We start from the raw sequence: 23,525 nt of genomic DNA on the forward strand, positions 1-23,525 counted from the left end.
AGTTGGATTGAAATTGTATTGTTTGAAACTTTGTGGAAGTAATTACTCCCTTAGGTTTAGACAAGTTTTTGTTTCGATTAGCTTTAGGACTGAGCCACATTACAACCTTAAAAGCCCTTGTGATTCGTGTCGTTGCATTTTCAATACTATTTTTAGATGAACGCATAATTTTGTCCATTGTTTGCAAGATTGTTGGATGAGTGTTCAAAGTCCTCACCTTTCGGTGTTTTTCATCTACCGATGAGTTTTTGCTAGGCGTGATTCATTATTGAGCTTGTTTTGTTTTAGAATGTTTTGTATGACTTCTGTACTTAGGATTTGTTTCATTTTCATGTTCGTTGTAGGATTGTGGTAAGTGTTTACTTTGTTCGTACGTTTTTGTTTGAACCGTACAATTGTTTCGTTTTTCCAAATCTTGTTGATTCTTGATTCTTTGGATTTTTACTTTTGATTCTTTGAATGTTTGGCCCTGTTTGAGGACAAACAGATTCTAGTTGGGGAGAGTTGTTAAGTGCCAAATTGTAGTTATTTTGTGTATGTAAATAGTGGCACTTATCAATGCTTTTTGTTAATACCGTTTGAATAATTCCCCGTTTTTGTGTAAATACGTATACTTTGTGAATAGATGTATTTTCATACACTTTTATACCGTTTGATAGTTTTGTTGTATTTTTGTAGGTATTCTTGCGTTTTTGGAGCCTGGAGGAATAAAGTGTCGAAGACACGGCTGCGAGAGCAAAGAGGAAATAATTCTGCTGTTCTGGTGCAGGGCGCTTCGCGCGCTGTAGGGCGCGTCGCGCCCAAATGATTGTATGTTTTAAATTTTAAACTCTGATTTTCCGTATAAATTATCGGGTAGATTTGGGGTGTTACATTAGTGGTATCAGAGCAGGTCGGTCCGTCCGGCCAGAGTTGTCTAATGTTGTTTATTCCTCTGTACGCGACAAGTGTGTGAAACACTGTCGGTACTTGTTGCTTTCTGGTTGTTGAAGGTATTAGTTTGAGCGAAGTGGGGGAGAAGCTTTGCTTCTCGGATGTGTTTTAGTTGGAAGTTGCAGAGAGGATTGTTGTCTTGGTGTTTCGGAAACTGAAGTCGCTGAAAGAATTTGCCTCTCGAGATATAAAAAGTTTGGGAGCGAGGAGTTGTGTTAAGGACTGTTTGGAAAGTGATTGAGTTGAAGAGAATGAGTTTTTGAGCGAAATTTCCATAAGCAAAACGCAGAAAAATTTCTGAATCGTTATGAAACTTCGAAAATTCATAATTGGAGTTCTGGACGTCCGATTTGAGTCCCGTTTGAAGCGTTGGAAAGCTAACGAGATGAACCTTCTTATTAAATTAGTGGCAGCAGCTGTAACAAATTTATTGGTAGCAGGATGATGTTGGAAAGAGATGAAGTTGTCGGTTTGAGTAGTTATCGTGTAAACTGTTGACGAAGGAACAATGAGTAAGTGACGAATTGTTGTAGATCTTGTTATGAATAATTAGTAAGTAATTATAAGAGTTGTTGAAGTTGTTGAGAATGCGAAGAATAGAATTTCAAGGATAAGAAGTGTTGATGAAAGCATAACGGAATTTTGATTGGATATTATCACAGGATGTGTAGTAGTATGTAGCTACAAGACGTTGGTGTTAGCGTGTTCGGATGATTTTGGAAATTGTTGAAGTATGGTACTTTTAGTAAGTATAAGTTTAGAGGAACACTGTTGTAGTTAGTAATGATGGTTATACTCCATTATGATTGTCGGATATCTATTGACAAATTGAGGACTTGATCACCCTTAATCTTTTGTTAATAGTAGACGGAATTGTATTGGATGTTATGTACGTATCTTGCTAACCTAATGATGTTCAAAGTGATGGATGCTAAAGAAAGTCTGAAACTTGGTTGAAGCTTGCGAACCGTATAAGTTGATAGGAACTTTGATAAGGATGGTGAATTAAGATGGGTGATTAGAGTGGCGCAGCTGAAGCAAGATGTCAAGTTGAGAGGGGTTGTGTTGCATAAATTTTCGAGGACGAAAATATTCTAAGTGGGGGAGAGTTGTAACACCCCGAATTTAATTAATTGGTTAATTAAATTAATTAAGGATTTAATTAATTGGAATTGTCGAAGTTTGGAATTTACCGGAATTAATCTAAGGAATGTAAGTGAGTTATTATATCGTTCGAGCGGTTGAATGGAAAATCGGATTAAATTCGTCCATTAATCGGAGAAACAATATTAGGGATATTATTACTTTATTGGAGTATTTGTTTAATTAACTTGGTTGGTGATGCTAGTAGTAAGCGGTGTGAATATAGGCCCATTAAGGAGTTTGTGAGAATAATAATAATATTGTAAAGTAAAAGGAAAATATTAGGTTTTGGTATCAGTAAAAGAAAATAAGGGTTTGTAGAGAAAAGAAGAGAACGTGGAAGTGCTTGTGTAGAGAAGAGGAAAAGAAAAGGGATACAAGAGTTGTGCCGGGAAGAGGGAAAACGGATGAATTACGCGAAGCCGAAAAGCTTGGATTCGACCGGAATTGTAGAGCGGACTCCGAATATAAGGTAAGGGTGGGGTTCTTGCTCTATAAACAGAGATATGATGAATCGTATGTGGGGTTTAGGGAATTAATATAATCTCTTTGTTTCGGTTGATTTTTTTTCTGATATGTGTGGTATTGTGGTGTGTCGTTTCTGGAAAATTGCGTGTGATGCTATTTGATTATTGTCCTGTGATTTTGGGATAAATTGAAATTGTGATCGATGAACAATTGCTCGTGTTGAATATAACTCTGTGATGTGTGTTAATGAATCTCCGATGACGAATTTTCTGAGTTGTTAGTTAATGAGGATGAAGGAAAGATTAAACGAAAAAATAGTAAAGGACGGGGGCCTAAATGGAGGGACGACCGTCCCTCATAGCTAGGAGAGAAGTGGCCATGCCACCACATAGAAGGAGGGCGCACGCCCCTTGTTAAGCAAAAGGAGAGGACGCTGGCCACTAAGATGGGGTGACCGTCCTATAAATGTGATTCCTTATAACCAGTATATTAAGTTTTGTTGCTATGTGTGAGTATTAAGGTACAAGTGATATACTTCTTTTAACTATATTATTATTAAATCAAGGGTGAAGTTAGAAGTTTATTAAAAAAAAAAAGAATAGGAACCAAGATTTAATTAGTGAAATGTGTTGGTAACAACAACATTATATCTAGAAATAAAAGTACAAGTGGGTGGAAAACTTGATGATACATAAATATATATATATATATATATATATATATATATATATATATATATATATATATATATATATATATATATATATATATATATATATATATATATATATATATATATATATGGTGTTAGTGATGTTATTTATCATAGGTAATAATTATCTAAAGCACATGTTTTCTTAGGTGAGATAGAATTGAATACTGTAGACGTAGCAGCATGCCAGCATGTTTCCAAGTTACCAATAACTATATTTCATTATTTTAGTTAATAACAATAATAGTAATTATAATATATAATTATTTAGGAAGGATAAAATGGATTGCATGGATTAGTTTGGAAAAGAATTGGCATATCACTGTAAGCGCCTGGCGGAATTAACATTGGAACTAACTGCGATGAATTCTTAGTGTAATTGATAACAGCAAACAGTATATCAGTATAAATTCTAAATGATAGATAGCAGAATAATAAATAGCAGTTGGCAGTGTAAGCGATTGGTGAACAGAAGATGAATATTAGACGGAGATTAAATAGCGGTTAGGATAATAATCCGGGTGTCCATGATTAGTCTGTTAACCGTTGTTTTGTGATTGTTTGGCGATGTTGTTACTCGGTAAATATTTATAAATTTTTGTGAAATATAGAGATGTTTGCGTGAATTATCTGTGATTGATTGTTGGTGAATTATCCGTTGTGTGATACATATTGCGACGTTGGGATGAGTTTTTGGGAGTTATTGCAAAGTGCAGGATTTAAGGTGACGATTGTTTATCAATAATGATTGATATATTTTGCCGACGTAGGCGAATGCCTTTGTGACGATGTTTGGCGATGTGTTTGTGATTTGTTTCATTTCATCAGTGTCTCATGATTTGCATGTTTTAGCGACGGTCTGGATTGGCAAACAGCGACGAAGGCTTATGCCTGTTTTGATGCCTCTATTATCTGGCAATTGGCGATGGGGCTGAAGCCCTGGGTACCACATGCATGTGCATTTGTTAGAGTCGCATTTCATTTATGTGATTATAATGTTATGTGTTTTTGTGAGATATTGGATCGAACTCTAGTATTGTCGAAGGGTAGTTTCTTGGTTCGACAGTTCGACAGAGTTAAGCATGAAGTCGAAGGATTGTTCACATGCTGGTGTCGAAGTGTGCATGCTGTAGTCGAAGATGGGTCTAGCATGCAGATGTCGAAGATGCTAGGGTTGTTAGCATGTTAAATTAGGTTTTAGTGTTTAAACCCTAATTTGTTAAGTTAGCTTGTTTATTAAGTTGGCTTGTGTAATGGGCCTTGCTGAAAAAGCCCATTAGTTAGTATGTTATGTTTTATTATAAATAGCATACTAGTCTCTCATCATTGCTAAGCTGCAAATCCTAATGCTAGGGTGAGAGAGGTTATTTGTTATTCTTGTAAACTTGTAATCTTGTTTTAAGAGAAAGTGAAAGAATAGCAGTTATAACCAATTCTTGTGTTCCTCTTCTTCCTTGTCCTTTATTCTTCCTTGTTTTATACCTTGTTCTTGGCATTGAATTCACAACAAATTGGTGCGGTGAGCGTGGAGAAGATGCCTTCACCAAAGTATGAGATTGAAAAGTTCACCGGAATGAATGATTTCGGTCTGTGGCGCTTGAAGATGAAAGCCCTACTGGTTCAGCAGGGTTGTTTGGAAGCGTTGAAGGGAGAGGCAGCCATGAATGCTGCATTAACGGCAGCGGAGAAGACAACTATGATCGAGAAAGCACACAGCGCAATTCTGTTGAGCCTTGGTGATAAGGTTCTCCGGCAGGTATCAAAGGAGACGACGACATCAGGGTTATGGGTGAAACTTGAAAGTTTGTATATGACCAAATCGCTGGTAAATCGACTCTACCTGAAGCAAGCTTTGTATTCATTCAAGATGATTGAAGACAAAGTATTGGCTGAGCAGTTGGATATGTTCAACAAGCTGATTCTTGATCTTGAAAATATTGATGTGAAGATCGATGATGAAGATCAAGCGCTGCTACTATTGTGTTCTTTGCCTCGATCACATGCTCACTTCAAAGAAACTCTCTTGTATGGAAGGGAGTCCCTGACGTTTGAAGAAGTTCAATCAGCCTTGTACTCTAAGGACTTGAATGAACGAAAGGAGCATAAACCTTCGACTGTTGGCGAAGGTTTGGCCGTTAAAGGAAAACTCTTACGAAAGGATGGTAAGTTTGACAAGAAGAAAGGCAAAAGCCAGTCGAAGTCTTACGGTGGCGAAGCATCTGGCATTCGATGCTACCATTGTAAGAAGGAGGGTCACACAAGAAAGGTGTGCCCTGAACGCCTGAAATATCATGGAGGTAAGGATAATGGCAACGCTGCCATTGTTCAAGATGATTTCGAATCATCTGATGTTCTTGTGGTTTCAAGCAGTGACTCTAAGAAGGAGTGGATTATGGATTCAGGTTGCACTTGGCACATGACTCCAAACAAAGACTTGTTCGAGGAATTATGTGATCAAGATGGTGGATCAGTATTGCTGGGAAACAACAAGGCTTGCAAGATTGCAGGTGTTGGATCTGTGAGATTCAAGCTCCATGATGAGTCAATAAGGTTGTTGACTGAAGTCAGGTATGTTCCTGATTTGAAGAGAAATTTGCTTTCTCTTGGTGAATTCGACAAGAAAGGATATGTTTTCCAAGGAGAGAAAAGTATCCTAAGAGTCATGAAGGGGTCGAAGGAAGTCTTGAGAGGCGTGAAGAAACAAGGCTTGTATACCCTTGAGGCTGAAGTTGTAAGTGGTTCGACAAATGTTGTATCCACGAAACCGTTGTCGAAGACAGAAATATGGCACATGAGATTGGGCCATGTCAGTGAAAGGGGTCTGGTCGAATTAGGGAAACAAAATCTTCTTGGTGGAGACAAAGTCGAAAAGCTGAAGTTTTGTGAACCCTGTGTACTTGGAAAATCTTGCAGAGTGACGTTCAACAAAGGCAAACAAAGAACACATGGATCCCTTGATTACATCCATGCTGATCTTTGGGGGCCTGCAAGGTGTGCATCACATTCAGGAGCAAGGTATTTTCTATCCATAGTAGATGATTATTCCAGGAAATTATGGGTATTCATCCAGAAGACTAAGGATGAAACTTTTGAGAATTTCAAAAGTTGGAAGACTCTGGTTGAAAATCAGACTGGCAGGAAGGTCAAGAGGTTGAGAACCGACAATGGCCTTGAATTTTGCAATGAGGCATTCGACAGTTTTTGTGCTGCCTCTGGTATTGCAAGGCATAGAACTACTGCAGGTACTCCACAGCAAAATGGTTTGGCTGAAAGGTTTAATCGAACTATTTTGGAGAGAGTCAGATGCATGTTGACTAGTGCAGGGTTAACAAAGGTGTTCTGGGCTGAGGCTGTTTCGACAGCAACATATCTGATAAACAGATGTCCTTCGACAGCGTTAGATATGAAGACACCTGAAGAAGTTTGGTCGGGACATCCACCAGATCTCGACAAACTGAGAGTATTTGGCTGCGTGGCCTATGCTCACATTAGGCAAGACAAGGTCGAACCTAGAGCTCTGAAATGCATGTTCATGGGATACCCTGAAGGAGTCAAAGCTTATAGGCTATGGTGCCTAGAGCCAGGTCACAGGAGGTGTATCACCAGTCGAGATGTAGTTTTCAATGAAGCTGAAATGGCTTTTAAGAAAACTGATGATGTTGGTCGAAGTACAGAAACATCTGACGAAGAGCTGGAACAGGTAGAGATTCCTATTGAGGTGGAGCATGTTGATGCTGAATTGCATATCCCAGATGAAGTCGAAGAAGAAGCAGAAGATGCTGAAGTTGAGGAAACTGACGATGACTACCTATTGTCGAGAGATAGGTCGAGAAGAGTCATCAAGCCACCTCAGAGACTTGGATATGCAGATCTTATAGCTTATGCCTTAATCTCTGCAAGTGAGGTTCTAGACGAAGAACCTAGAGACTATAAGGAAGTTATGAGGAGTCGAAATAAGACCGAATGGCTGAAGGCCATGGATGATGAGATGAAATCTCTTCATGATAATCATACTTGGGAACTGATCAAGAAACCTGTTGGGGCAAGGTTAGTCAGCTATAAATGGATTTTCAAAGTTAAGGAAGGAATTGAAGGAGTGACGTCGAAAAGATACAAGGCAAGGTTAGTTGCAAGGGGTTTCACTCAGAAAGAAGGTGTCGACTTCAATGATGTGTTTTCTCCTGTTGTGAAGCATAGGTCCATTCGAATGTTGCTTGCCATGGTGGCACAGTTTGATCTTGAACTGGAACAGATGGATGTGAAGACTGCGTTCTTGTATGGTGATCTAGATGAAACGATCCTGATGAGGCAACCTGAAGGGTATGTCGAAAAGGGGAAGGAAGATTATGTGTGCAAGTTAAAGAGATCTTTGTATGGGCTGAAACAATCTCCTCGACAGTGGAATAGGAGATTCGACAAGTTCATGGCACGCATAAGTTTCATTAGAAGTCAGTTCGACCACTGCGTTTACCTCATATTTCGACCTGGTAATTCATTTGTTATTTTGTTGCTTTATGTGGATGATATTCTCATAGCAAGCAACAGTGTCGAAGATGTGATGAGGGTGAAGGCTGAACTCAATAAGGAGTTCGATATGAAGGATCTGGGAGCTGCTTCCAGGATTCTTGGAATTGACATTCGAAGAGATAGAAAAAAGTCGAAGTTATGCCTATCTCAAGAGGCATATCTACGGAAGATTCTTGAAAAGTTTGGTATGTCGAATTCGAAGCCAGTTGTGACTCCAACAAACCCTCAATTCAAGCTGAGTATTGATCAGTGTCCCAGTACTGATGTCGAAAGAGCCTATATGAATAGCATCCCATATGCTAATATAGTTGGTTCTTTGATGTATGCTATGGTCTGTACTAGACCCGACATAGCATACGCAGTAAGTCTTGTAAGCAGGTACATGGCGAACCCTGGAAAGGCTCACTGGCAAGCATTGAAGTGGATTTTAAGGTACATAAATGGGTCTCTGAATAGAGTCCTAATTTATGGTGGAACCTTGAGTGAAGATAGTAAAGCAGTAATAGAAGGATATGTCGACTCTGATTATGCAGGTTGTATGGATTCCAGAAAATCTATTTCTGGATATGTTTTCACTATGTTTGGCACTGCAATTAGTTGGAAAGCAACACTTCAGAAGGTTGTTGCTCTATCAACCACTGAAGCGGAGTATATTGCCCTAACTGAAGCTGTGAAAGAAGCATTGTGGCTTGAAGGTTTTGCGAATGAGCTGAAACTTCAAGGTCGAGGTATCACTGTTAAATGTGATAGTCAAAGTGCAATACACCTGTCAAAGAATTCAGCCTATCATGAGCGAACTAAGCACATTCATGTGAGGCTGCATTTCGTCAGAGGAGTAATCGAGCGTGGAGAAGTCCAAGTGCTGAAGGTTTCGACTGAAGACAATGCTGCTGATATGATCACCAAGACATTGCCGAGTTGTAAGTTTTTCCACTGTATGCAGTTGATAAAGCTGCATGAAGAAAGCTAGTTTGTTCCTTGGCGTTGTAGAGTTAGGTCCAAGGTGGAGATTTGTGAGATATTGGATCGAACTCTAGTATTGTCGAAGGGTAGTTTCTTGGTTCGACAGTTCGACAGAGTTAAGCATGAAGTCGAAGGATTGTTCACATACTGGTGTCGAAGTGTGCATGCTGTAGTCGAAGATGGGTCTAGCATGCAGATGTCGAAGATGCTAGGGTTGTTAGCATGTTAAATTAGGTTTTAGTGTTTAAACCCTAATTTGTTAAGTTAGCTTGTTTATTAAGTTGGCTTGTGTAATGGGCCTTGCTGAAAAAGCCCATTAGTTAGTATGTTAGGTTTTATTATAAATAGCATACTAGTCTCTCATCATTGCTAAGCTGCAAATCCTAATGCTAGGGTGAGAGAGGTTATTTGTTATTCTTGTAAACTTGTAATCTTGTTTTAAGAGAAAGTGAAAGAATAGCAGTTATAACCAATTCTTGTGTTCCTCTTCTTCCTTGTCCTTTATTCTTCCTTGTTTTATACCTTGTTCTTGGCATTGAATTCACAACAGTTTTGATGTATGAATTTATGTGACTTGTTGTGAACTTTGAATATGATCTTATGTGAGACATTGTGACTTATGTTGTTGATTAAAACAGTGAAGTAAACTAGATCGAAACGATTATACCGCAAAGCGATAATTATTATAACTTGAACCTGAATATACTGTTTATCATCACCTTGTTTATATTGTTTGATATCTCACCCCTTTCTTTTGTTTCGCCGTTACCTTTATACTGGTAAAGTGCAGGTGATAGCTTGATGAAGATTTAGACGTCGTGAGTTAAGTCGGTGGTCGCTCTGATACGTAGCACTCGGGGGGATGAACGATTGTTTTAATTATTGTTTTATTTGCTGAATTTTATATGGTTTTAATTTAAATTGTAACTTAAAGTTACCGTGCAAAAATGCTACGACGTTATTTGAATATTCATGAAGTTTGTTGATTCCGCTGCGAGTTAATTGTTTAATTTGAGCAAAGTGATTTTTGAGTAATGACTTAATTGTCGCTTTAAATTCTTGTGCTATGTATCTATGTTAAGGCAATTAAGCCGTAATTGTTTTGAATGACGAATATGTGATATCCCAAATGATTGTATGTTTTAAATTTTAAACTCTGATTTTCCGTATAAATTATCGGGTAGATTTGGGGTGTTACATGACCTACCTCCGCTACATCATGGACTTGACTACCATTCACCAGTGGAACTGGGGGTCAGCTATTCTGGTATACCTATACCAGAAGCTGAATGAGGCCTCCAACTAGAGGACCAGACAGTTGACCGGATCTGCCACACTCCTGACGATACGTTTCATTTTAATTGTTTCACATTTATTTATGGTTCGTATTTATTTTTAATACATTATCGTGTTTATGTTTTAGGGCTGGATCATCTCCTACTTCCCCCGCATCCACGGCTTCGCCATTGATCCTGCGTACGAGGACGCCATGCCCAGCGCCGCCCAATATGTTCTCCAAAGGGGGAACAATGCAGTGGGACCATATCGTGGGTACCTCGACCGCACAACTCACGATGACATTCGTTGGAGGCCATTCAGTGACTACACTCCTGTTGTCGCCTTTGACCGCATCGCGTTATATTTTGGCTGGTTGGCATGCGGGACCAACACTATGGTGAGGTATCTCCCTGAGCGGTGCATGCGGCAGTTTGGACATGTGCAGATGATACCGAGGTCACCGTTTTAGGTTGCTCCCGATACAGTTACCTGAGTGGAGCTCACTGCCATATTTGCAGACTGGGAGCGTCATGTGGTCCCGGAGGAGTATCGTCGCATGCAGGCCACCCATGACTGGCATTGTATAGAGGGGTACGTCACATGGTTCTATCGGGTGTCACATCCTCTGATGACAGCCGACGCTCCCGACGCTCCTAGGCCAGCATACGAGGAGATTATGGAGAACCAGTAGGCCGAGGATGACCATGCCATGGATCTCCTGCCGATATGTCAGCGGATAGAGATGCTTGGGCGGGACGCGTTGGAGCGAAGTATCATTGATCAGGGCGGTCCAGAGGCAGTCGCCGTGGTGAAGAGGATGGTCAGCGATGCGGGCCGTGCGGCAGCATATAGGAGGCAGAGGAGGTCCCAGGGAGAGAGGGTTAGGCATACACAGTAGGGGTTCCAGATTATTTTTCTTGTATTCGGCTTGTATTTCACACACTATTACTATTTTATTCGGTTTGTATATATTATTCGGATTGTATTATTATATTAGTATTTTATGTTGATATGTCGTTTATTTTATTCGGCGTTTTCGTTTAATTAAAAATCCAGGAGTGTTAAGAAAAACATTAAAAAAAACACACAATTTCTGCATAATTCGGAAGTGCATTTCCGAAAACCCCCAAAAATGTGAAAAAGGTGTTTTCAGAAGTGCATCTCCGAAAACACCCCCCATTTGGTGTTTTCGGAAGTGCACTTCCGAAGTCTGGAAAAAATTTTAAAAAAAAATACTTCGGAGATACATCTCCGAAGCAGGGGCAACTTGAAAATTTTGCTGGGGTCAATAAAGAAATTCTCTAATTTTATTGATACTTAGTCAAAGAGTGCTTGGATCTTTGATTGTGGTGCCCCTCATCACATGACATTTTATTTTCAACATATTTTAAAGATTATTTCTCCTTCTAATTAACATCCTGTATATTATTGTCAGTTTTCTAAATACGTAATTATCCGACTAATTGTGCATTCCTTTGTAATATCGACAATTTGCATGAATAATTTCATATTACATCTTATGTAAGTTCAATTAATCAAATTTACCCAGCAATGTTTACATCAATAACATACTATTTCAATCAACTCAAATGCCATTACCAAAAAAATTAATAAATTAAATCGGGAGAATACTAAACTTATGTAACACACGCATCTGAACCATCCACTGATTACAGTTCTTTCCATCAAATGCTTCAAGCTATCATTTCCGTCGTTCGTCTCGTTCTTGTGCAAATTCACTTAGATTGCACCAACAATCGTGTTTCCCAATCGCGCAGAATCACAAAATGTGATTCTCTTCTGATTTCGATTGTAAATTCAACGCGAATTCAAGAAATAAAATCAATCACACACACCTCACGTACACCCATGTTTTCCTATGAATCTAACTAGAGCTCTAGATATCAATTATTGGTGTATAAGATTGAAGATGAAGATGAAAGAAGTGAGAGAAAGAGAAAGAGAGAGAAACTGTAACTTACTTTCTACCTCAAATTGAAAACTGAAATTATGAATTCTCATACTACAACGAATTGAAACTAACTTCAATATTTATACAATATACCAAATTTAAATGCAACTCAAATTAAATTGAAATGCAAATCTAAAATATGTCAAATTTGAATTTCACTTCAACATATATCAATTTAAATATTTTAATAAATTATTTATTAAATTATAGATATTAGTGGAACTGAAAAATACTAATTATGTTCTAATCAATGATTGCCACTTCTAAAAAAAAATTCACAAATTATAAAATAGACTTCCAAAAAACTAAACTGTAAAGTAGAAAATTAAAATGAAAATTATCAAAATAAGAATCTACATTTAAGCCTTTTAAGTAAAACCCAGTTAATTAGGTCCACCAGAGAACGAGTCATATCTAAAATATTAAATATCTCACCTGAATTTGGTATATGTAGGTTCCAGTGTTCCACGAAGGAACTATATTGGAAAAATGTCCTTTATATCTGCTGCTTAAGTTTCGTAGAAAACCACACACTATTTGTCTTGACTTGCTTTCGTTGACCCTTCCTTTGTCATCAATCACTCTTCTTTCATTACTATAAAAACCCTCCAACAATTACTTCTTCACTTCATATCTTCACAGCATCTCTAAATTCTATTCCATTTTGCATCAATAATTGTTCTACCTTATAGCTCTCCTCTCACATATCACAAGCTTCCATAACAATGATGGTTAGTTGGTTCTTTACCCTGATTACCGTACTCTTCTATTTTCTTTATCACAGCTAAAATATAATTGGTGAATTTTCTTTTCTTGTTTAAAATTTCAAGACTGAATTTTCAATCTTTGCTTTGTCCTAATAACTAGTTAATTTTTGTGTGACAGAAAGTAGTGTTAAAGTTGGATATACATGAAGACAAAATCAAGCAAAAAGCTATGAAAGCAGTCTCTGGCCTTTCAGGTGTTGAATCAGTTTCAGTGGACATGAAAGACAAGAAATTAACACTAATAGGAGATATTGATCCTGTAAAAGTAGTGGCTAAGCTAAGGAAGTTTTGTCACGCTGAAATCATTTCTGTTGGACCAGCTAAAGAAGAAAAGAAAGATGAACCTAAGAAGAAGGAAGATGATAAGAAAGATTCAGCAAAAGAAAATGTGATTAACCCTTTCATATTTTATGGAACACATGGTTATTATAATCATCAAATGAAGCCACAATACAATCCTTATTACGGTGCTGTTAGCGTGGAAGAGGATCCTAATAGCTGTGTTATCATCTAAATTTTGTGTATTATGTTTGATAAAAAGTTAATAGAAAAGTAATTGTATATTTATTTCTTTTTGTTTGTAAAAGTAGTATATTGATTATAATATGAGGTGATTATACTATTGACAACTGTTTTTTTTTTTAAAAAAAAAAGCAAGAATCCATTAATAAGGGAACAAGAGTTCTCCATAGAGCTACAAAGAAACCAAGCACTAACTCGAGAAGAAAAATTACACGCCAATTGAAAGCTACGATAAGTAAAACAAAGGATTTTTACTAAATTCGTAAAAATTGCAATTGGATTGCCTAATTTTTCCTATGAAAGCCCATCTCCAAGACAACGTCTTGATTCCCCACACGATATCCGATATGTTCCACGTATCTCCTCGGAACACTATCTCGTTTCTAGTCAACCAAATAAACCAACAAGTAGCCAGCCACACCACTCCCTCCTTATCTCTCCTAACTTCCGAAAGCTTGCAAAACGACGCCCATTTCGAGAAACTTTCTTTAAAATTTCACGCTTTATAATCGTTCCAATCCACGCGGCGACATCTTTCCAAACCAAATCCACGGCGTGGTAATGCAAGATGGAATGAAGCGAAGTTTCCCTGTTCCGGCCACAAAAACACAAGAGTTATTAGAAGAAATGATACCTCTATAATAATGTAAGACTTTTGTTGGAAGAATGTTGGTAAAACATTTCCAACCGAAAGCTTTGATCTTGACGGGAACCTCTAACCTCCACACATTCACTAAGACAGAATCGTATTTTTCCTTCGGACCATACCGCACACGAGTATCGCAAATATTCTTGTGGCAGCTGCTGACTGAGAAACAGCTGTCAGGCTCTTTGAGCCACGCCACAACGTTCCTGCTGTTGTGGGCCGGCTGTTGATGGCGCAGCAAGATCTTCATACGCAGCAGCTCATTAACGCAATCAGCACTATCGACTGCTTCTATCTCAACACCGAAATCTCCCCAATGCCAAATACCATTGTTCCATCCGCCCATTCCCGCTATGGATACGTCTTGTAATTTGGAGACATAAAACTGCACAGGAAAAAGATCCATGAGGATTCATGCTTCCAACCAAAAGGACCTCCAGAAAGATACACCGAAGTCATTGCCTACTGTATGCCTACAGTAATAGTTAAAGAAATCCTTCTCAATGAATTTTTCTAGCTTAAGGATGTCATCCCACCAAGAAGAAAAAGAACCATTCCCCTTGCCTCTTCGTCCTCCGAAAGTCACCGAAAGCGCTAAGTCTCCGTATCTAGCTTTCAAAACGCTGTGCCAAACCGAATCCGGTTCCGCTAGAATCCTCCATTTCCATTTACATAGGAGCGCCACATTAAAGTCCTCTATCCTTCTTAATCCCAATCCCCCATTTTTTACCGCTGAACATACCGTATCCCAACTCGCCCAATGAATGCTTCTTTTCTCTTCCGTTTTGCCCCACAAGAAATTGCTCTGAATTTTCTTTATCTCCTTTACGACAAACTTTGGAGCCTTGTAAAAAGATAACATGAATATCGCCAAGCTACCAAGAACCGACTTTAGAAGCGTTATTCTACCTCCAAAGCTTAGAAATCTTCCTTTCCAATTAGCCAACCTCTTCTTGATTTTCCTCAAAAGCGAGTTCCAAGTGGCAATCCTCCTAGGATTACTACCAATAGGAATACCGAGGAACAAAAACTCCTTGTGTTCTCGTTTGCAAGCTAAAAACGTCGTAGCCACTTCCATGAAATTTGAATTGATGTTTATGCTGATAAGTTTGCTTTTATGGAAGTTGATACCAAGCCCCGAAATTAGCTCAAACCCCCTTAGAACCGTTTTAATGGCCCAAAGGTGATTCCAACTACCGTCTCCCACTAAAAGCGTATCGTCGGCAAATTGTAAGACGTCTACAAAGCAATTTCTATTGAAATAAAATCTTGCATAAGAGCCATTCACCACCGCCTTGTTGATCAAACCCTTTAATCCTTCCGCCACAATGACGAAAAGAAATGGAGAGATCGAATCTCCTTGTCTCAACCCCCTCTCCACTTTAAACTCCCTCGTCGCACTACCATTCACCAACACCGACATATTGCTCACAAAAATCAACGCTTCCATCCACTTCATCCACTTCTCCCCGAACCCCATGGATAAGAGCATAAAACGAAGAAACAACCAACTTACCTTATCATAGGCTTTCTCGAAGTCGACCTTGAAAAGAAAACAACTATTATTTTCCTTGGTCGCGAAATCCACCAACTCATTGGCCACCAATACCCCGTCTAGTAATTGCCTACCTGGAACGAAAGCGCTTTGGCTTGGAGATATGACCTTTCCAATAATGCTTTTGATTCTACCCGCCAATAGTTTTGACAATATCTTGTAAATGCTCCCAACCAAGCAAATTGGTCTATAGTCGTCAAGCTCCAACAGATTATCCAATTTAGGAATCAAAGCCAAGAAAGATGACGTTATGGATTTAGAAAGAACTGCCCCCGAGTGGAAATCTCTAAAGCAAGCCACCAAATCGTGTTTTAGAAAAGACCATCCTCTCTTGAAAAACGAAAGGGAATAACCGTCCGGGCCCGGACTCTTAGAACCGTCACAACTCCATATTGCCGTTTTGATTTCCTCCTCTCCAAAGGGGTGTTCGTATGCAAAAGTCTAGGCCAGTGGCGTCGAGTATTATTATTTTCTTATAAACAAATTAATTGATGTAGAGTACATGTGTTACTTTTTATCTTACATAGATAGACAACATTCTCCACTTTTCATCTTGAAATTCAAATTCTCTTCAAGACTTTCTATAGCGGCTACATGAAAATCATAGAAATTACAAGTACAATTTGAGTTTAGGCCAATTATACGGTACATCATGTTATCGCGAAATCTCTCATTAATTAAAAAAAGTAGAGATTAGAATCCACAATACACATATTATCTTAAGGTTTTAAGTAAATATGTGATAAATATGTGGCGTGTCTTTCACAAGTGTTGCTTATAAAGAAATGCCCAAACATAAATGCTCCCTCATGTTGCTTGTAGGAGAAAATATTTTCCTATAGAGTATTAAGGAAATCAAATTCTTCCTCAACTCTGAAATATATGTGAGTTTGTTCAATATTCGCCATCACCATCGTCCATAGCAATTTTAAATTGTTTCGTTTTAGTGATAGTACATGCTTTATCACCACCAAGATAAACAAATCCAAAATTACCGATCTGAATGTAGAGAACCATTCCTGATGCATCGCCATGTGGTAAGCACAACCAAAGTCAAGAATCCACACTTATGTGCATTTGTTGGATGAAACACATAGTATATCTACTTCATTGCCATAATCATTAGTTTGAACCACATTTGTAGAACTAGATGAACCATATTTTTTGTTTGATTTGAATAGTCCATCTTCCAATGACTGATCAATTTGCAACTATAACACTCAATTGTTTCACGATTTCTATATTTAGACCTCTTGTTTCCATAATCTCCATTAACCTTGTTTTGTCCACGATCTTGACCCCCTTTCACAAATAGACTGTCACCTTGAATTTGTTCCTATACACGTTGTCTCCTTTAAGAATAAGACAAAAGTGTACAACCAATCAAATCAAGAGTGATATTGTTTTTCCTATATGTAAGAGTTGTCACCAAATCATAAGAGCCGGGTAAAGGCTAGAGCAAGATAATTGCCTTATCTTTGTCATGAAACTTCACTACAAGCCTCACAGATAGGTGATTATGTTGTTGAAGACATTGAAATATTTTAAATCAAATCCTTCCAACATCTTCAAACAGTATAGTCGCAGCTTCGCGAATAATTTATTCATCAACATCTTTGACATAATTGGCTCTTCAGTTTGTCCCAAACCATCTTTGGAGTCGTCGGGTCTAGGATATGAAACTTTTCTTCGCTTTTCTATAGGAATGTATAACCTCCACGTCTTCATTCCTCTCCATGAGAAGTAAAATTTGATTGACCATCGAAACTCCACCCATAATTTTTACTTTGCCTGTTTCAAGCATTTTGACAATGATTTAGGAATCAATTTTCAACTCTACTTTTTGAAAACCTAATTTCTTCATGAGGAATATCCTTTCATATATTCTGCATAATTTCGCTCTAAGGGCACTGCATTCCCCAATATATTTTGAAAAATATCTCTTATAATCACCATGCATATCTCGAATAATACCTCTACATCCTGACGCTCTTCCTACAATACAAGCTCCATCTGTATTAAGCTTGACCCAATTTCCTTCTAGAGGTTTCCCTCCAACCATAACCACAAATAATTTATCACCACGAGCAACAATGACATTGTTCTTCATAGCTTCCCCATACTCTTCCACTATTCTTTGAACATAGATTTCCGAAAACAAATGTCTATGATAATTCACGTCATGCATCTCCATGTTACACCAAAACCATAAACTACGACAACCAACCGGCCAAAAACTAACTCAACTATTGCTTTCTCACATTTAAAATCAACCCAAGCAGTCAAATCTATAGAGAAAAAAAATCCAATTCACTCCCTGTTTTTAGGCAACGGTTTTTATGAAAAAACCGTTGCTAAAATCAGCTAAAACCGTTGTCAAAACTCATGAGGGGCTAAAAATGAAAATGCAATATTTATATTTAACCCTATATTTTAATAGATTTAGAGATAGAAAATGCTAATTAACTCCTAATATTAATAACTAACTAGCTAATAAACCCGTGCATTGCACGGGATTAATTAGAATGTATTTAAATAAAAATTTTATGATAGGAAAATAAATTATTTTGGTTTACTTGATTTTTTATAATTTTTTTTATATAAATAATTGTATATGGTTTGTACATAATTATATATAATAAAATAATAATTTTGATATGTATAATTATGAAAATTAACTTTATTATTTGTTGGAGAAATAAAAATAAAAATTATGGCTTGAGAAAAACGTCCATATTTTTTATGATTAAAATAGCTTTACATGTATATGATTAAAGATTTGCTTGCTTCTATAATAAAAGAAGAAAAAATCGTATTCGATATTAAAACAGTGAGGATAAATGATAACAAAAGTGGTATAAGAGGCGGAAACAAAAATAATAATGTTAAAATGTATTACTTTTTTTTTTTTTTTTTTTTATAAATTATAATGATTAGAACATTCTTTTTCATTGATATATGAAAAAAAACAATTTATTTAAAAATATTTTTTTTGAAATTTATATTTCACTCAACCTCAAAAATTCTCCTAATGCTATGAGAATTTAAATTGATTTAGGCAACCATAAAATTAAAATTTAAAATATAAAATTATTTGATTATTGAAAATAATGTGTTAAAAAATATCTGATACTATATTATTAAAGTGTCGATTATAATATGCAATTATAATAGTTAAAAATGTATAGGAGAATTGTAAGAGACGAATGTATTTCTAAATAATCTATATTTAGAATCTGTAATATATTAATCTTATGACCAATCATTTTTATTCAAAAAATGAAAAAATGATTTGAGTATTAAATATTAAAATAAAATATAACTCAATTAAAAAATATTTAAAAATTAACTGAATGGAATTGATTATTATATTTTATTATTATATATTATTAAAATAAAATATATTATATTATTTATAAAAAAAAGTATATTCAATTAAAAATCATATCAAATAAATAACTTTTGTCTCTCTATTGGTACTAAATATATATGATTATTATTAGTAAATTTATTTTCTGTTTAATAGCATAGTAGATACATTTAAGAATTTCAAAATTATAAGTAAATAATAATATAAGAGTGTATAGAATATTAAAAAAACGGTTGTGAGATTTTTTTAATTAATGTTTTTTTTTAAAATAACGTAATATTGAATCAATATTTTCAAAATAGTCATAATTAGAGTAAAAGATTTTTTAATACAATTTCATAATATATGACACATGTTCAATAACATCAATTTAAAAAGTGAATAAAAATCTCTCAAATAATTTAATAATATAAGCATGTTTACTACTATTAATTTACTATAGTATAATAGAAATTATTAATATACATAATATCCTTCTTCTTTTGTTATCAACTCTTTAATGGTTGATGATCTAAATCTCCCATAACATCACTTAGATCTCCAATAGTCGATTTGGACAAAGAGATGTATCCGAATAAAAAGTAGACAAATATTGTTTAAGCTTACACAATTTGTAATCTATGTGTCTTTGATTCTTTAAATATTGAGGGACTTGATATCAACATTTGTATGTATGATCTTCTCAATTAGATTTACTTCAATAATAAACTCATTTACATCTGATCAACAAAAACATATAATCTATTTTACATGAAAATATAATAATTGAATATGAAATTTAATAATAAGATAAACTTACTTACAAATTTACCTTTAAAATACACTAATTTAAAAAACATTAGGAAAAAACAAAAAAAACAACTTACTTGTTGAAGTTGTATCAGTAGCATACATGATAAAAAAAATCATATAAAATGGTAAGTCTGTGAAATATGCAGTAGACAATGCATATGAATATGAGATTAAGTGAGGTTATATATATATATATATATATATATATATATATATATATATATGTGGAGGAATACAAAGAGACTTGGCATTTTATTAGTGTTTTATTATATTATCATTAATGTTATGAGCTGTCATTTTCTATTTTTGATATGAGAAGTTATGAGCTGTCATTTTCTATTTATGATATGAGAAATAAAACTGAATATTTTGTGAGAATTAAAGTTATAAAAATTTGAAACGGACAATTAAATGAATAGTTAAAGAAAAAAATAGTGAATGTCAATTTTTTCTATTTATGATATGAGAAATAAAACTGAATATTTTGTGAGAATTAAAGTTATAAAAATTTGAAACGGACAATTAAATGAATAGTTAAAGAAAAAAAATAGTGAATGTCAATTAAGAGATAGAGGAGATATTTTTCTTCCAAAAATGTAAGAAGTTTGACACGTGCAATATAATGAAAAGTTAAGGAAGAAAATTTTAAAAAATGAATGTCAATTAAGAAATATAAGAGAATTCTAATAATCATATTTAATTTTATATGATAATATCAAAATTTAGCTATGAAAATTATATTATAAAAATATCATAAATTTATAAAAGTCTTTGTCATAATATATTTAAATCTTAATTTTTCGCTTTTTAATTGACAAAAGCAAAAACATGTGGTAGAATATTTTACATTAGAATGTACTAAAAAAAGACCTCTATAAATAAAAATTAAAAAAATAATTAGAAGAAATGATGTTACAAAATGTGAGAATTAACGGGATAAGATAAAATTTTAAAATAAAGTCAATAATCGGAGATAGTGAGAATTTTTTGTGACATAAATGTGTTAATTTAAAGTGATAAAATTAAATTAAATTTTTTATATAAATAATTTCGTATAGTTTAAACCTTATTATTATTATTATTATTATTATTATTATTATTATTATTAATATTATTATTATTATAATTATTATTATTATAATGTCAATTAAATAAATAATATAATTAAAGTTATTTGATTGATATATATATTTTGGAAATCAGTTATAGAATTATTTAGTGAAGAATTTAAAAAAATTTATACTTAATTACAAAATTTGGCGGTTACAGAGATTTAAATAACTATAAATTATTAATTACAAATTAGAAATTACAAATTATGTATGTAAGCATGGTAAGGAAAGATGAAACCATTGGTAGTAGTTGGAAAAACATTCGGAAAATGAAAGTCTAAGACCGGGTGAGGTGTTTCATTTGGATGCTTAAATATGATAAATTACTAACGAACTTTTAATAAAAGTTTAAAAGGATTAGGAGGAGCTTATTGTAAGCTTTATGTGGTGTGAAGGAAACAGACAACTTTGCATTGGGGAATTAGTCATGCTTCTTTGGAACATAAGGAGCCTCAAATATTATAATATTTATAGGGATCAAAAATTAATTTAACTCTAAAATATATCATAATTTTTGTAAATGGTCTAACTCAGTTGAAATTATAATTTTACATTAACATTATTTTATTATAAATTTCATATTATATAATAAAAGCAAGTTTATGTATCCTCCAAAAATCCATCTTTAATCAAATAAGGTGCAAGTTGTATGGTATAAACTTTTTTTTATAGATAAAAAATTGCAGAGATTACTACTACATTTTTATGTCTGAATATAAAATAAAACTCATTATTAAGATAGAAGAAACTCATCTGTTTTGATTATTGCGTGTGAAAGCAATCTGATCTGTTTGAACTTTTTATATAAACATTTACCAGAAGAATGATAATTTTCATATAATATTCTGCCTTTGAACTTTGTACACATTAATTAATTTGACACTTCTTTGTGACAATGACAATGGTCTAGTTAGTACTATATGATTTATTTCAACGCGTTATTTAAAATTATTCCTCTTTTGAACCGGTCCAAAGGCTAAAAAGTATGAAGGTCCAACACTAGAAAGGGACAAAAAATTTTGACAATATTCTATGGAGTGAAGACCCATGCTAAAAACCTCAAAATACTCTTAAATTTTAGAGATGCATCTCCGAAATTATTCATTTTTTACATTTACAATTATTTCGGAGATACATATCCAAAAACATCCATTTTTTGGTGTTTTTGAATATGCATCTCCGAAAACGAAAACCTTCCATGGTCATGGCTTCTTCTTCTTTCAAACATTGAACCAACCACCCAAATTCTCAAAATCAACAAACAACAACCTCAAATTCAATGATCCAAAATTGAACTCCAAATCTCAATGACAGTCTAAATCAAACATAAAAGCAAGAATTTTAAATTTTGTGGTAGCAAACATCTAAAAATGCAAAAAAGATACCAACGAAGAGGTGGATCCACAAATTGATGGGTTTCAGTTGGTTGGGTGAGTATGGAGGTTCTAATCTATGTGATAGGTTGAAAAGGTTATGATATGCAATGATGGTGATATTGTGAATCGGTGTTTGCTGCTTATGTTTGTGAAATCACCAGGTATTCAGAGCAAAAAGGGAGTTGTTTATGCTTGATGATATTTCGGAAGTGCATTTCCGAAATATCCTAAGGGGTAATTTTGGAAGTGCATCTCCAAATGCACTTTTTTTCTTAAAAAAATGGTATTTTTAGATGTGCACATCCGAAATCATCTTTTTTTTCAAAAAAATGTGCATTTGGAGATGCACTTTTGAAATATAGGGACATTTACGGAATTTCTCCGCGGGTTCCTAAGAAGCCATAGGAGTCTATAAAGAAATTGTCAAAATTTTACCTGCCAACTCCAGTTATACCTCACACCTTGTCACCCTAGTTATATTTAGCACCCTCATATTTTTTACTATTTCTCAAAATGTCCATGAATAAATTTGAGTCAAAAGTGCGAATAAAATTTTCGATTGTTAATGTGAAATTTTTGGTAACAGACCAAATATCTGGTATTAAATTTTACTAGAGTTTTTGAAATATCTAATAAAAACTCATTTTAAAAATTTTGGTAAAAATTACAAGAATATTTACCATAAATTTTGAAATTTTCGGTAAAAACTAATACATTTCGAAATTTCTAGTTTAAAATACAAGAGTTTTATCGAGTTTTTTTGATAAAAGCTCATGCAAGTTATGATTTTTTGTTGGAAATTTCAAAAAAATTTCGAAATTTCTGATGTATTTTGAAATTTTCGATATTACTCATACTTTATGAAATCGATAACTTTAGGCAAGGGAATAACGGTTAAAGCAAGCAATATGTGAGGGTGTCAGGTATAACTGGGGGTGGCAGGTTAAATCCTCAAAAAGGGCAAATCAAGACGAGGATGGACCGATTTTTCTTTTCGAACTAACCAAATCATCTCACTTGTGAAACTTGTCATCACCGTCTAGATTCATCTAACAACCATTCTCTTCATGCTCACTCTCACGTTTCGGTTGCTAACTGACTCTCCTATTTAAATGAGAGTGTGCCCTTTTCAAGATATGAACTCTATTACTTATTGACACTACATATCTCACTCTATTATTGAATAACCGTAGATGTCAGCCCCTCTCATCCGTGTCCGGACCATGGATAACCATAACACAACGTCAGTTCAACCTCTCCGATCATAGTTTTTCTCTCGTCCATAATATTATCGTCTTAGTGGGAATCAACCTTTGACTACTAAGTCCAATGATTTCAAATTTAATTTAATCAAATCCAGATCTCCTTCAATTGAAGCATAAATATTCA

The 23,525-nt window shown here is 34.9% G+C and overlaps 1 protein-coding gene across 1 annotated transcript in view; it reads left to right on the top strand.

The window, feature by feature from the left end:
* The first annotated feature begins 12,509 nt into the window (after nucleotides 1-12,509).
* Nucleotides 12,510-23,525, top strand: part of LOC131643591 (heavy metal-associated isoprenylated plant protein 39-like) — a 41,407-nt gene continuing 30,391 nt past the window's right edge. Inside the window, exons 1-2 of the mRNA XM_058913848.1 lie at nucleotides 12,510-12,727; nucleotides 12,882-13,373. Of these exons, the coding sequence (XP_058769831.1) occupies nucleotides 12,722-12,727; nucleotides 12,882-13,277 (402 nt within the window). The 5' untranslated portion in view covers nucleotides 12,510-12,721 and the 3' untranslated portion in view covers nucleotides 13,278-13,373. The remainder of the gene's footprint in view (nucleotides 12,728-12,881; nucleotides 13,374-23,525) is intronic.

Source organism: Vicia villosa, linkage group LG1, assembly GCF_029867415.1.
Source record: "Vicia villosa cultivar HV-30 ecotype Madison, WI linkage group LG1, Vvil1.0, whole genome shotgun sequence".
NCBI lineage: Eukaryota > Viridiplantae > Streptophyta > Magnoliopsida > Fabales > Fabaceae > Vicia > Vicia villosa.